The following is a 13,767-nucleotide window of genomic DNA, read 5'->3' as shown; positions in this document are numbered from 1 at the left end:
CAAAAATTTTATTACACAGTGCTTCCCTAAAGGTAAGTCCAATAGAAGGAAAAATGCCTTAAGGATGCTGTCAGGATCAAGAGATGTCCAGTCAGATTATAAGAAGAACCTGGAAAATGAGCAACCTTGTTGTACAACGATTCACACATAGTTAAAAGAGCTTGGGAAAAAGGAAACAGTATGCTATCTCACTGCTGAAGAAAACTGACATCTACCAAGGACCTATTATGTGGCACAGATTGTTGACATGTTACGTACTTTAATTCCTATATTACCCATAGGAAATAGGGGCTGTTAGTATCACATCTCAATACTGTATCATTTACAAGCATATTTTAACCTTTTGCACATAAGAAAGCTGAAGCTCAAGGATAATTTATATTGAAGTGGCTCACTACCAAGAGGCATTTTTCTTCATTACTTCTGCCACTGCCGTGCAACTCCTTTGTGAACAAAACACCAGATAAAACTGCCTACCATGGTTCTTAACAAGCTCTGAATCCTGTTCATAAGACTGCTTAGATGCTTGATCTGGTGTCCTATGAACTCTCATATTTCAGGTCTGCCCCAGATGTAAGCCTCAATCCTTTATTTTATTTTCCAAATGTAAAAAACTGCCTATAATGGCACTAATAAATCTCAACCAGGATGTAACAGGATAATTTTCAGTAAAGAAACCTTTAGAGATTTGATGAAAACTCAACTTAAGATAGCTATTGTCTTTAAAAGTTTTGTTGTTTTTAAACTACAGCAGGAAAACATCCAATTTCAATGATTGCCGCCACATAACATATTCCATCATGACAGATACTATGAAGTCTTATGAAGTTTATTGTTTGTTTACACTAAAATCCAACTGCTTTGAATGACATATTATTTAGTATTTGTGAAGACTATGTGAACTACATCACAAAACAATAAACTGTAAAATAATTTTGATCTATGAACACTTTTAAATACCAATTCTCTGGTCATAATGAAAAGATCAGTCATGATATACAACCAACACCTGGTCTCTACTGTGAAACTCAAAAGTACAAGGACAGGGACACAAGTAACTTCAAACCATAACTACATAAATTTCAATGACCAAACACATGAAATAAACAACATAGGACAGAACCTAAGTCATACCAACTGGTTTGTTTTAATTCTGAGAATATTTTTTTCTTCTTTCAGTTTCTAATAACCTTGGAATTTTCAAACATCAGTGTAAAAATAACTGACATTATTTTCTAAAGGCAAGTGTATATAAAATGAGCCAGTATTTTTGTTTAATCTTTAAATAAAACTAATTCCATAAGTGCATCAGGCTATAAAGTACAAAAATAGAAAATTCTTAATAATTTAAGGAATCCCTGCAAAAATTTAAAAAACTAACGATACAAGGAAAGAAGTGCTGACATAATACTAGTGGGAGGACAATATGCTTGATTTGCAGGGACTCAAAAGGAATTCTACTTAGTTAAAGATTTTGTAAATATAAGTAAATACAAGAAACATTTCCTATAACAATTTCTTAGTTCTATTAGGAACAAAGAAAATGACCATTTAAAATCTTGTGATTTGTTTTATTTCAATTCAATAACTTATTTAGGTTTAGATCACTACTCCAGATAATGCTGTTTGCTATTCACAAGCAAATTCTTCCACGGTATTTTTTTTCTTCCATGGTTTTCATTAATTGGTAATCCCACCCAAAACATCAATCTGCATTTACTCCATAATGAAACAAACCAAACTGACCCCACATTTGTTATGAATTCAGGTACTAAACTCCTCTATTTATCTACAACATATACAGCACTGATGCAGACACCTCCTGCCTGGCAGTGTCATTCCAACTCCATGTTTCTCTCCCTTCAAATCACCAAAGTAATGACTATTTCTGCTTCAGCCAGTGGCACAGATGTCCTTAGTCACTTAATTCTCTGTGGTATAATGAAAAGAATTAAAGTGGTATATTTGGAAAAGAAGAATTCCAGAAAAAAAAAGCCACCTATCTGAATTTATGAGCCCAGAGCTTTCACAATGAGTTACAGTCCTAGCCTTTTTTAGTATTATTACTTTTTAAAATTTGGAGATAGGGTCTCAAGTCACTAAGGTGCCTATACTGTGCTCAAACTGCAAATCTGCCTCAGTTTCTCAGAGTGCTAGGATTACAGTGATGTGTCACTATGTCGAGCTCTGGATTTTTTGCATTCAAAATGAATGTTCTGGTTTCATGTTCCATCTCAGGAATTCATGGCCAAATTATTGGAAAGTAATTATTTTTCCTGCAAATAAATAAATAAATAATGCGATATATATATAATATAGTTTTAAATTTAAATAATCAAAACATGCTGTAATTTCATAAGTATCCTCCTAAATTAAAATTAAAAACCAACCTCCTAACACTTTCTTGAGTCATATTACACATTAAAAATGGGCCTCACAATCAATCTTTTCCTTAGAAAATTTTCTGAAAGTTTTCCTTGATTGTTAAAATTAGGGAAAGATAAAATGTATCACATGCCTTTAACACACACAAGAAAAGTCAGAAAACAAAACTTCTCAAAGCTGACTATAAATGCTTAAATATTAAATTCAACATCCTGATATGAGGACCACTGCTACTAAACACAAGTAGCACAAAACACTTATTTTAGGTTTATGCTATATTCATTAAGGACTTAAACATTTTTCAGAGTAACAGTCTTTAAAAGACTGGCTACTCTAAATGAGAATGGGCCCAAATTATTTACTAATATGGCTCTGGCTTCAAAATGCACCCATCATTCTGGTAACCTATATTTAAGACAATCTACCGAAAGACTACAGCCAAAGGTAATGTTAATTCCTTGTACTAAGGGTTGTTGGCCTTATAATGTCTAAAATTAATTTTTCAGAGAAACTAAAGTTTAAACCCCATAAACAAAGCTGTGGGCATGGTGGTGCATGCCTGTAATTCCAGGCCTCAGGAGGCTGAGGCGGGAGGATCACAGTGAGTGAGTGTTCAAGGCCAGCCTGGGCTACATGGTGAGTTGAAGGCCAGCCTGAAATGCATAGCAAGACCATGTCCAAAAAAAAAAGGGACAGGGAGGGCTGGGGATTTGGCTAAGTGGTTGTGCCGCCTTCCTTGCAAGTGCAAGGGCCTGAGTTCAATCCCCAGTACCAAAAGAGAGCACGGGGGGTGGGGGGGCACAGAAACTAAATAGTGCCTTATCAAGGACTCAGAAAATTTTACTCCTGAATTCCTTCTCTCCATTTAATTCACAAATGACATTGTTTTCTTGCTTTGCTTCTAAAAGCAGAGATCTTCCAAATTTCTTTCAGGAATATCTGGTTTGACTCTAAATTAAAATTTAAACGTGGCCTCTATAGCTGTGACTAATTTTTTTTTAAATTTATAATTGCTCTTTTACCTAAGGGGCTATGTTTATTAGTTATTGTTTATTATTATATGTCTTGAACTCCTACCCTACTAATTATTTGCATTATTTCATTTACTCATATAGATCTTGAAATAGTATCACTATTTTCATTTTACAGATGAGAAAAACTGAGGCTTAGATTAGTAAATTTATCCAGGAACACTAAGTTAATAATGAATTAAGCCTAGGTCTAGGAGATGCAAAAACTGTATTGAAAAACTCTGTGCAATACCATCTCCTCAAGTAAATAAATGAATGAATGCCAACCCTGAGTTTTATTTCTTTATAAAATTCAAATAGTCATTACTTCATACTTCTGTTAGTTCTCCAGCAAAGTACTTGTAACATCTCAGAATCTGTTAGATCTTTAAATCCTCCAAATTGAAAGGCCTACATTTTAAGAAAAGAGTGTTCTACTAAATTACTCAAAATAATGGAAGGCTTCATTTAAACAATATCCACTTAGTCAGTAATAAATATTATAAATATGATAGGCATGATGGCACATGCCTGTAATCCTAGCCCTCTGGGGGAATGGGGCAAGAGGACTGCAAGCTCAAGTCCAGCCTAGACAACTCAGAGACAACTCTTTGTCTCAAAGAAAAAAAAAAAGGGGGTTGGTGGCTATGGATATACCTCACAGTCCAGAGGCCTGGGGTTCAATCCTCAGGAACTTGTCAAAAGCAAAAACAGAAAAAGAAAAAAAAATCCTCAAACACTTAAATATGATACAATGGATCATTTCTCTCATTTTTCTAACAATACTAAGTCGCCTAACAATATTAAAAACAACTGTCACTCACTGGCTGCTTACTTTGTGTCAAGACACTTTACATACATACTTTGTAACACCATCCCCATTTCATCACTATTTAGCATATAAGGAAACTGAGCCTCGGAAAAAGATTTGCTTAATACAGCTGGTTATATAACAGACCTGGTAATAGGAACCCACACCTGTCTTAGGCTAATCTGTTAGGCTCCTCCTATTATTTCAGGAGAAAATGTTTCAGAACACTTCATAAAGAACTATTTGTGGAATATATTAAACATCTGCTATTACGAGGCCATTTCTCCTATACTGCCACCTGTAGTAGATTCCTGCTTAAGAAAAATAGTACTCCTGTGCACATGGTTGAAATTTTAATTCAACAATAAATTCATCTGTTCAAAAAATCAATAGGCTAAAATATTAAAATTAAATAAGGTATTGATATTTTTAGGAATCCTAAGAATAAAGATAGTTCTATCTATACAGGAAATGAATATATGATGTTATTAATAAATTGGCACTATAAAATATCAAAAATAAATAAATTTGTTAGGTCTAAGTAAGTGAGTGATAGTGGCTTTCGAAATACTAATGCTATTTTAATACATCAACAAGTTATATTAAAATGTTAACAGAAAACCCTTAGAATGTTGCCTGTTTTATTTAGTTAAATCTAAAAACAGAGATCCACAAGTGTGTGAGGGGTTAATATATCTTTTTCAAAATTGTCTAAATTCAAAGCAATATTTTGGGGGAAGAAAAACATACCAGTATTTTCAAAGTGTACTGTAAACAGAACAAATGAGTTAATTTTAAAAATGCAATGAAATCAGTGAAGGATAAAAAGAACTAAATTATATCAAACAGAAGTTACTCCTGAAAAGAGTAACTTGGGTGGCTCCATGTACTGGCAGCATTCTAAGGGTCAGCAGCTACTAAAGCTCCCACCTATTAGTTAAGGGTGATAGTGAAGGGGCAAAGGTACAGTACCTGATGATGGGCAGGTCGAGGCCCCGCTGCAAACTGAGGAAAGGAGGGAAAACAAACACAAAAGGAAAGGCACAGAGAGTCAGAAACACCACAACAAAAACCAAAATGTCACACAATATGCAAAAACAAAAAAGCCCACAAGAAAAATAAAAACACATAACAGTCAAAGCTTTGCTGCAGGACAGTGACAGACAGGTACTAAGATTCAACAGGTTAACACCACTACCAAGAGAGTTTGTCATTTTATCATCTGGGAGAGAAATAACTAAGCTATTAGGCACCTAGGCCCTCAATTATTTAAGAGTATTTCAAGTAAATAAATCCCTAAAATAAAGCAAATGATGGTTCTATAAAGACAAACATGAAAGTCAATTATGCAATATATAACTAGGACATGAGAAAAACTTCATTAGAGAAATAGCCAAGACATAAAGGGTCCAGCTATAAATAATGAATATACCAGTACTGATTGTAAATTTTTAAATTGGGGTATCTTATACATGAATGTGATAGTTCACTAGCATTGTTTATTTCATGGATTCAAAGAATAAAATTACATATATATACACACACACACATATGTGTGTGTGTGTATATATATGCAATTAGCTAAGGTTTAAATACCAGGCATGTGAAAGCAAACAGCTAGTAAAGAAAACAAATCTCTAACATAATTAGTCCAAATGGTAATATATGCTTGAAAAGAAAAAAACAATAAAGAAGTCAAATCTCTCAACTGTTATTTAATGACAACAGCAATACACTGTACATATGTATCTAGTACTATTTGATGAATATCAAGCAAAAGGAAACATAACTTCTGAACTAAATGGTACAGTACATGTACTAGAATAATATATATTCCAATGCTTCTTCTAACTTAGAATGGAAAGACAGCTTTCTCATTCATGAAATTTTTAAATACCAAATGTTTAACATGAAATAACTATCAAGGCAAAATCTGGCTTCTAAGATGTTTTAAATAAAAAAGAAAGACGTATTAGGGAACAGAAAACCAAATACCAGTTACTAATACATTAAGTATTATAATGTTAAAACACCCTCTTCAAAATTCAAAAAAATATTTAGAAAGCAGTCTGAATATAAACCATACAGTTTTTATAAAGTTATTTAAAGGAGCTAAAATATATGTATCATCAGTTGTTTTGTTATCTAGAATATTCTCTGAGTTTATCACTGTAGATGAATAACATGATTAAGAAACAATCCTTTGTGCTCAAAATTTAAATCACATGCAACAGAAATTTGCAAGAGATTCAGATTTTCCCAACTGCTACTATTTGATACTAAAAATTTTCAACAAATTTCAGTGGAGTTGGACACAATGAAAGAGGACCACTGAGACAGCTCTGTAAGAATTTCCTTTTAGGAGCTAAAATGTTACCTATTGCTTATGTAATGAAAAGTACCTTAACGACCTGTATGCTTAGAGTGGGTTAAGTAAGCCTTCCTATCTGGCTAATGACTATAATGTAGTTTTTCAGAATGATGATAATTGGCAGCTATGGCTTCTTGCAGAAAACATCCTCTTCAAAGAAACTGAGGTCCTATATTTTCAGTTTTCTGATTTTAAGAAGAAATCAGATCACACCTCTCCTACTGACATCAAAGTTTAAGACAGGCAACACCACCCACATGATATGAAAGTAGAGGGTGGAAGTGAGACGTTTATTCATGACACTTTGGAAGAACAGGAGTGAAAGGTGACGTTAAAAGAGTAACCTGAGTACAGCAGTACCTGTCTTATCACTGTTCCACAGAAAGGTCCCAAGGCTCTAATATAAAAATGTAAACTTCATACATCTGGAATGTTCTAGTCAAAAGAGAACTTCTTAGAACAAGAGAACCATCTTATAAAATTATACATTTTTTAAATAAAAAGGAAACCACAATTTAAATTTTGGGAAAGTACCCTAGTCTATTTTGCACTAGTCACCATTGGCTATTGAGTTTTTCTTACTGGAATGACAACATCCTTAAACCCTGTGGTTAGCTGTAAGCAACAGAACAAACTGTAGTCGCTGCTGGCTCTTATCAATAAGAGAAACTATTTTTTCTTTTTTTTCCCCCAAGAAGGGTATTAGATGGTGAAGATTATAGATATAAAGAAAAGCAGCCTTATATGAACTTGAATCCAATGTTAATGCCACCCACCCACCTGCCCATTCACTCACTCACCCTTTATGCACAGTTGGAAACTGAGCAGGGCCAACATAACATTGATGTACATTTGGCACGAAGCACCACAAAATATAAAAATAGCCAATAGTTACAGGTCACTGCAAAAGCCAAAGTGTCCCCCTCTCCCAATTAAAGCTTTCAATAGTTTCATTATTTTTAATAGTCTATTTAAAAATAAACTACTGTTGAAAGAATTCCAGGCCAACAAGAAAATGCAAGATAAGTAGGTTATCAGTATATTTTATCTTTAATAAGATTTTCCAGATTATGAATTAAACTAAGACACTAAGTATCAAATAGAAACATAGGTACAAAAATAACTTGAAGGAGAGAGGGGGGCTATTTGAAGTCAGTTGGATTGCAAAGACAGCTGTCCAGGGAAGAGCAGAAAAGCCTAAATTGTGCAATTGCCAATGGCCTATTAATGCAGAAATAGAATGGAGTAAGTTTTAGCTACTCTACAAAGCCACAGAAAGTGTCCTTCCTTAGTGCAATGCCTTACCTCTCCTCACCCTTTGGGACAGCTATGGGATGAATGAGACTAGACTATGGCAACTTGGGATGTAAACAGAAAATGCAATCCTGCCAGCTTTATACCCCAACTTCACCCTCCCAGCACCAACACAAATGAAATAAAAAATATTGGACCCAAAACAATAAGCAAGAGTAGACTGGGGTCTGCTAGTCTTGCACTTGTTTTGGGGTATGTAATGGAATGTTATACACGTGGATTTTAGTAATGGGCGTGGTAATGGTCGCTAGCAGAACAGATGGCAAAACTGTATAAAAGATACTATCTGAAGAGTTTATGACCACAAAAAAAATGGCTGACAACTACAGGCAATTTCCCCCTTGATGTTTCATTATTAAATGGAAAGGCGAGGAAGAAGCCCTGAAATTTATCTTTTAAATTCAAATTTATCTGAGCGGTATAATCCACTTGATGTTTAAAATAAAGAAAAATCTAAATCCCAAATCATTCCTAATTCCCAATAGAAAAGCCCCAACCAATTTTGTTATTCTTTTCCCCACTATGCCTGGCAGAAACTGCCATGCTAGGTTACACTTTCAGAGAGGAAGAAATCAGTGCATTTCTGTTCATCAGCCAGTAAGTGGATGTGGTCAAAAATAATGAGTGCCAGAGGCACTACTGCCTGCAAGAAGTACAGTTTGTTATATTGCTTACAATGCAGTATTTTATCCAGCCTCTTCCAGCCAAGGACCTGTAAACGGGAGTCTGTTCCAAAACCTTCCTCCTCTTCCAGTTGTCTGTGCAATGTATTGGCACTGTTCTGCTGGGCTGTCAAAAAAACTGGTTTAGAGATGCAGCTCTTCAGTCAGGTTTTGCGCCAATTCTAACCATGTAAATTTAATTTTTTTCCCAATAATTAAGAAAGGGGGCAAGGGTAAGAAGTCCATAGAATTCTTTGCATTAAGAGCTTACCATAATCTTTCCATGCTTAATGATTGGAACCAGGGCCTATCTCAATTGATCTGGTGAGATCTCAGGCCCGCTCCAAGTAGTTAAAAGTGTTCACATCCCCAAACCACTCTCAGAACAAAATTTGCATCAGACATGGCGTTGACCATTTCAGCAAAAAAAAAAAAAAAAAAAAAAAAAAAAAAAAAAAAAAAAAAAAAAAAAAAAAAAAAAAAAAAAAAAAAAAAAAAAAAAAAAAAAAAAAAAAAAAAAAGAAAGAAAAGAAAAGAAAAGAAAAGAAAAGAAAAGAAAGAAAGAAAAAGAAAAAGAAAAAGAAAAAGAGAGAGCGAGACAAGCACACAGGCAACTAGGACCAAAGTCCCACCTCATTAGAATGGTTCTTCCACCCACTGGGGAGAACCGGGATCTAAGAATGGCTACTAAGAAGAGGGTGACAGGGAAAAGAAGACAGAAAGAGGGTAAGAAAAGAGAATACATATTGGTGCAGTCTATGCTTTCCTAGTTCTCTGAGCAATTCTTTGGTACATTTCAACAACTCGAAATTCATGCATAAAACCAAATGAACAGGAGCTAATGCAATGAAGTATTCCTATACTCCAGACAAAAAAGCAGGGGTGGGAAACAAAAAGAAGATTCTCGTGTTCAGAAGAATACACAGAGCTCGGGTTCAAAGAGGGATATGAAATACAATGAGAGATGTTACAGAAGCACCTTCTAGCCAAAGCTAATCATGCAGGGCGGGAAACAACAGTCTAAGGAGTGGAAAGCTGAAGCCAATGTACATTTTTATGAAACAGAAGGATGAACCCTAAGTAAATTCTCATTCTGTGCAGTACTTGCTGCAATCCGTGTGACGGATGAACAAAGAGGATGACAGCATTTACATTTATATGATAATTTATTTACTATCTGAAGAAATAAATACAACCCTGGTATATATCATGCACGTGTTCACACCGTCAAATGGTAGAGCAAGCTGCTCTAGTCACACTGACTCAGACGTCCCCCCCAAACCACTGGAATTTGAGCCTAAGTAGTGATTCGTTTACTTTTTAAAAACATAATACTTCTGAATTTTGGATAATACAACACATTAAGAGCTGAAGTAAAGTTGAATACCATCAAACTTAAAAAATCATGCCACAAAAAAATAAAAAGAAAGTAAAAGCTCCTTTTCTTTTTCTTAATAACTAAATAGAATTATTCCTTTGACATGGTCTGAAAATACAACGCTAACTAAAAATAATGTTTGAAATAATATCAATAAATCATTTTTGGAACAAATTTCTAAAACTCAGTAAAAATACTTGCCAAAAGAACCCAAGCTACTACATACACACAAAATTAAGTAGAAAACATTGTCTAGAGGAAGCTTCGGCTTACTTACCGGAGAACGGGTTTGAGGTTGTGAATTCATTGTCTGAGGGGCTTGAGGGTATACCAACGTGGTTGGACCTGCATTCTGTCCAGAGGGATAAGGGGTCTGTCAAGAACAGCAAAAAAACAAAACAAAACAAAAAAACCAAAATCTTATTTTGAACAAATTTGGCACAGCAACTCAAAAATCAAAGTATTTTTAATCTTTACAAAGGTGGTTACTGATTTATTAAGTTCTACTTTATAAATGTTAACTTGATCACAATATCCAACAACTTAGGATCAGTGCAGCTTTTTTTAAAGAAATTACAGTAAACATTCTGGTAAGGAAACATTAGCAACCCCAAGTATAGACACAATTATTTGAAACAATGAGAGCAAAATAGGCAGACCATAAATTCATCAATTTCTGAAATGAACAGCACAAGCCTCAATAAAACCAGCCATAATCCTGAGAACTTGTTATTGTTGCAGTGTGCTTGGAAAATACACATAAGCAAAGGTGAACTTCAGGAAGATATCAGAGCCTGAATTAGATAGCCAATTGTTCAATTATTACTGTTTTCTTGCCAAGGGTTCCAGCTTAATCCTTTTACATGATTCCATAAAAACCAACTGACAGGAAGAACCACCAATATAAAAGCCTAGATCAAGTGATAATATTACAATTAAAATGTTAAGTTAATAACACTAAATTAATAACACTAATATATTAGCTTACTAAAGGTTTTCTGAAAATAACAATCTTTTCACCCATATTAAATGCTAAAGAGCAATAAATGCATGAGAAGAAAAAACAAAAACCTCCTAACGTGTTCAAAATAAAATGCCGCCAAGAGCAAGAGACACAGAATCAGAGTACTTGGATTCAGACACTAACAACTATCATTTAATTCCATTATTAGTTAGGGTGATTTATCTTTCCCATGGACATAAAAAAGAACAATACACCTAACATTACAAACCAATTGCTAAGATTAAATAAGATAAAGTAAATTACTAGGTAATAGCCTTTTAAAAAAGATAATCCTTCTGCCTCAGCATCCCAAGTGCTGTAATTATAGGTGTATTCCACCATACCCAGCTTCAAATAGCCTTTAATTACCAATATCCCAATTTTACAATTGAGGACATCAAGATCAGAAAATTACCTTATCTAAATTAACTAAATGACAGATACATCTAGAAGATAGATACATCTATGCTTTTTTTAAAAAGTATGTTTGGCATCTGTTAAAGATTTTTAAAGTTTAGCTAGAACTACTAATTATAAGTGTTTGAGAAGATTCATCACAGCTTTCAAATAATGAAAACAAAACAAAATTAACACTTTCATAATAATTCACAATATCTGGTAATATTTTACCATGGTAATTTAATATATAGCCATTCCTACAGCTGATACTAAGGTTCAAAATCAAGTTAATTTCCTTTCTTACTCTAAGTGTACAAAATCTGGCTACAAATTGAAACAATATGACAATAAATATCTCATGTATATTATATATTTTATAATTGGAGTAAACATGAACTAAAAACTATACAGTTTAGTTTCCAAAGATTATTTTTGGCATCTCTCACTCTCAAACACTTAAAAGTGATTTCAACTTAAACAAATGATGTATAGTTTTTTGTTTTTAAATCAATTTTGGCTGGATTTAGATCAGAAAAGTGTTTCTTCAAATTCTTGTACAGTATCAGAATATAGTTTTATAATATACTACCAATTTCAATCTTCATTAAAAGAAAATCAGAAAATTATTTCTTAGTGATAAGAACCCCTGATCTTAAGCTATCTTGATACTTTCTTCTCAACATTTAATTGGTATTTAAAGCATAAGCTTCTAGCTGTCAAGAAACTAACTATAACATTAAACTATGCAACTTATGAAAACAGAGAAATATTACCTCTTCTATATACTTCATAAGTTAGAGAGCACTTTGCTTTCTCATAGAGGAAAAGAAATTAACCCACAGTTTTTCATAGAACATGTTGAAAATACATGACAGCCATATCAGATCTCATGAAAATTTTAGTACTATCTTCAACACTGGAACCATAAAAAGCAGCACCACAAAATGGAAAAGCAATATATGAATTAGCATTCAGAGACAAAACTCTTTAATAACAATTTGTCTCTTGACCACACAGTGTTCCAAATGTGCCTTTTCCACACTATATTGTTGCTCTCCAAATGATTATTAATAACTGGAGGAACTTTGTTTTCCTTGAATGTGGGTATTCTATACTAAAAAGAGACCAAAGAAACAAAGATCCAGAGCCCTTATATTTGTATTGTGTACATGTGAAGAGCTGACTCATGCTCTCTGTACACACACAGCTTCATTTACTTGCAAAGCAAAATATGCAACAACATATGCAAATGACTGCTGTTTCACAAAGTGTGCCACTGTGCCACTGGCAAGATGGACTATTTAACAGTGGCAATCGAGAAAAGGATTTTAGCCACAGCTCACTCAGATGCACTCTCACCGATTAAATGTCCATTCTTTATGGTTGCCTTTAGAAACTTCACAGGAATTGGTGGAACTTCTGCCTGTTGTTGCCATAAGCAGTGGAACTGATAAAAGCTGATTCTACATCTTTTATCTTGCCTCTATATTTAATGATGATTAATCATATTTGTTGATTAACTTATTCTACAGTACCTTTCTTAATTTATCACTATGCTTTTAAGAAAAATAATTCAAAAGCTTCAATGGGAATATTCTCTGACCATGTTTCATAACATTAAATGTGTAGAGAATCAGAACTAAGAATCATTTTAGTAGTCACCAGAGGTTTTATTTGTGCTTTCAGTTTTTGAACACTTCCTCTGCTTTTTAGGGCTTGAGCGCCCGCAGGGGTGAGGTGAGGGGAATGAAACCGGATCTTGTTAGGTAGTCTAGGCTGGCCTTCATTATGTTGTGCACTGCCTGCCTCTTCCCCTGTGCTGGGATTACAGGCATGTGCACCGCATCCAGCCACAAATACTTTCAAAATCATCACACAGACTTATCTCTCCAAGGACAGGATCAAAATTATTTTATTATTTTTTTGTACTGGGAATCAGACTCAGGACCTCGAGCTTGCGAAGCAGGCAGTGACATCACTGAGCTAAATCTTGGGCCCAGAATCAACATTCTTTAAGGACACTGTTCAAGTTTATAAGAGTCAGAGGTTTATACTGTCATTTTCAAAATTAGTTTTATGTTTCAAAGAGCCTCCCCCCCAATCCTTTTAATTCATTTGCGAAGATAAGAGCACAACAATAACAACTACCCAATGGTACAAACTAACAGACTGTTAACAAAATGCCAATGAAAACAACCAGCCAGAACAGGCCCGCTGGTAAAATATTAATGTTTAAATTCCTGACAACTACTTTTAAAACATTGATTTAGGGAAGTTAACCAAAAATAATTTGTGGGTTCAAAATATACCTATGTGAAAAAAACTAACACCAATTTTCAATTTTCACAATATAAGACAGTGGGATTAAGCCAAACGCATGCACACACACACACACACAGATGTAGAGTATATGAGTCTTACTATTTAAGGCATT

The 13,767-nt window shown here is 34.1% G+C and overlaps 1 protein-coding gene across 18 annotated transcripts in view; it reads right to left on the bottom strand.

Moving 5' to 3' along the window:
- Window positions 1-13,767, bottom strand: part of Eif4g3 (eukaryotic translation initiation factor 4 gamma 3) — a 304,279-nt gene that overhangs the window by 155,334 nt on the left and 135,178 nt on the right. For 10 of the 18 annotated variants that reach the window (XM_033767671.1, XM_010626033.2, XM_010626034.2 and 7 more), the window contains 3 exons: window positions 10,209-10,304; window positions 8,567-8,680; window positions 5,179-5,211 (listed from right to left, as the gene is read on the bottom strand). In XM_033767671.1, coding sequence (XP_033623562.1) covers window positions 5,179-5,211; window positions 8,567-8,680; window positions 10,209-10,238 — 177 coding nt within the window. In that variant the 5' untranslated portion in view covers window positions 10,239-10,304. The remainder of the gene's footprint in view (window positions 1-5,178; window positions 5,212-8,566; window positions 8,681-10,208; window positions 10,305-13,767) is intronic. The other 8 variants (XM_010626040.2, XM_010626041.2, XM_010626043.2 and 5 more) reach the window with 3 other exon arrangements.

Source organism: Fukomys damarensis, unplaced genomic scaffold (genome assembly GCF_012274545.1).
Source record: "Fukomys damarensis isolate Sample0158 unplaced genomic scaffold, DMR_v1.0_HiC HiC_scaffold_23, whole genome shotgun sequence".
NCBI lineage: Eukaryota > Metazoa > Chordata > Mammalia > Rodentia > Bathyergidae > Fukomys > Fukomys damarensis.
Note: the sequence above shows the minus strand (reverse complement) of the source record. Positions and strands in the feature narration are given on the sequence as shown.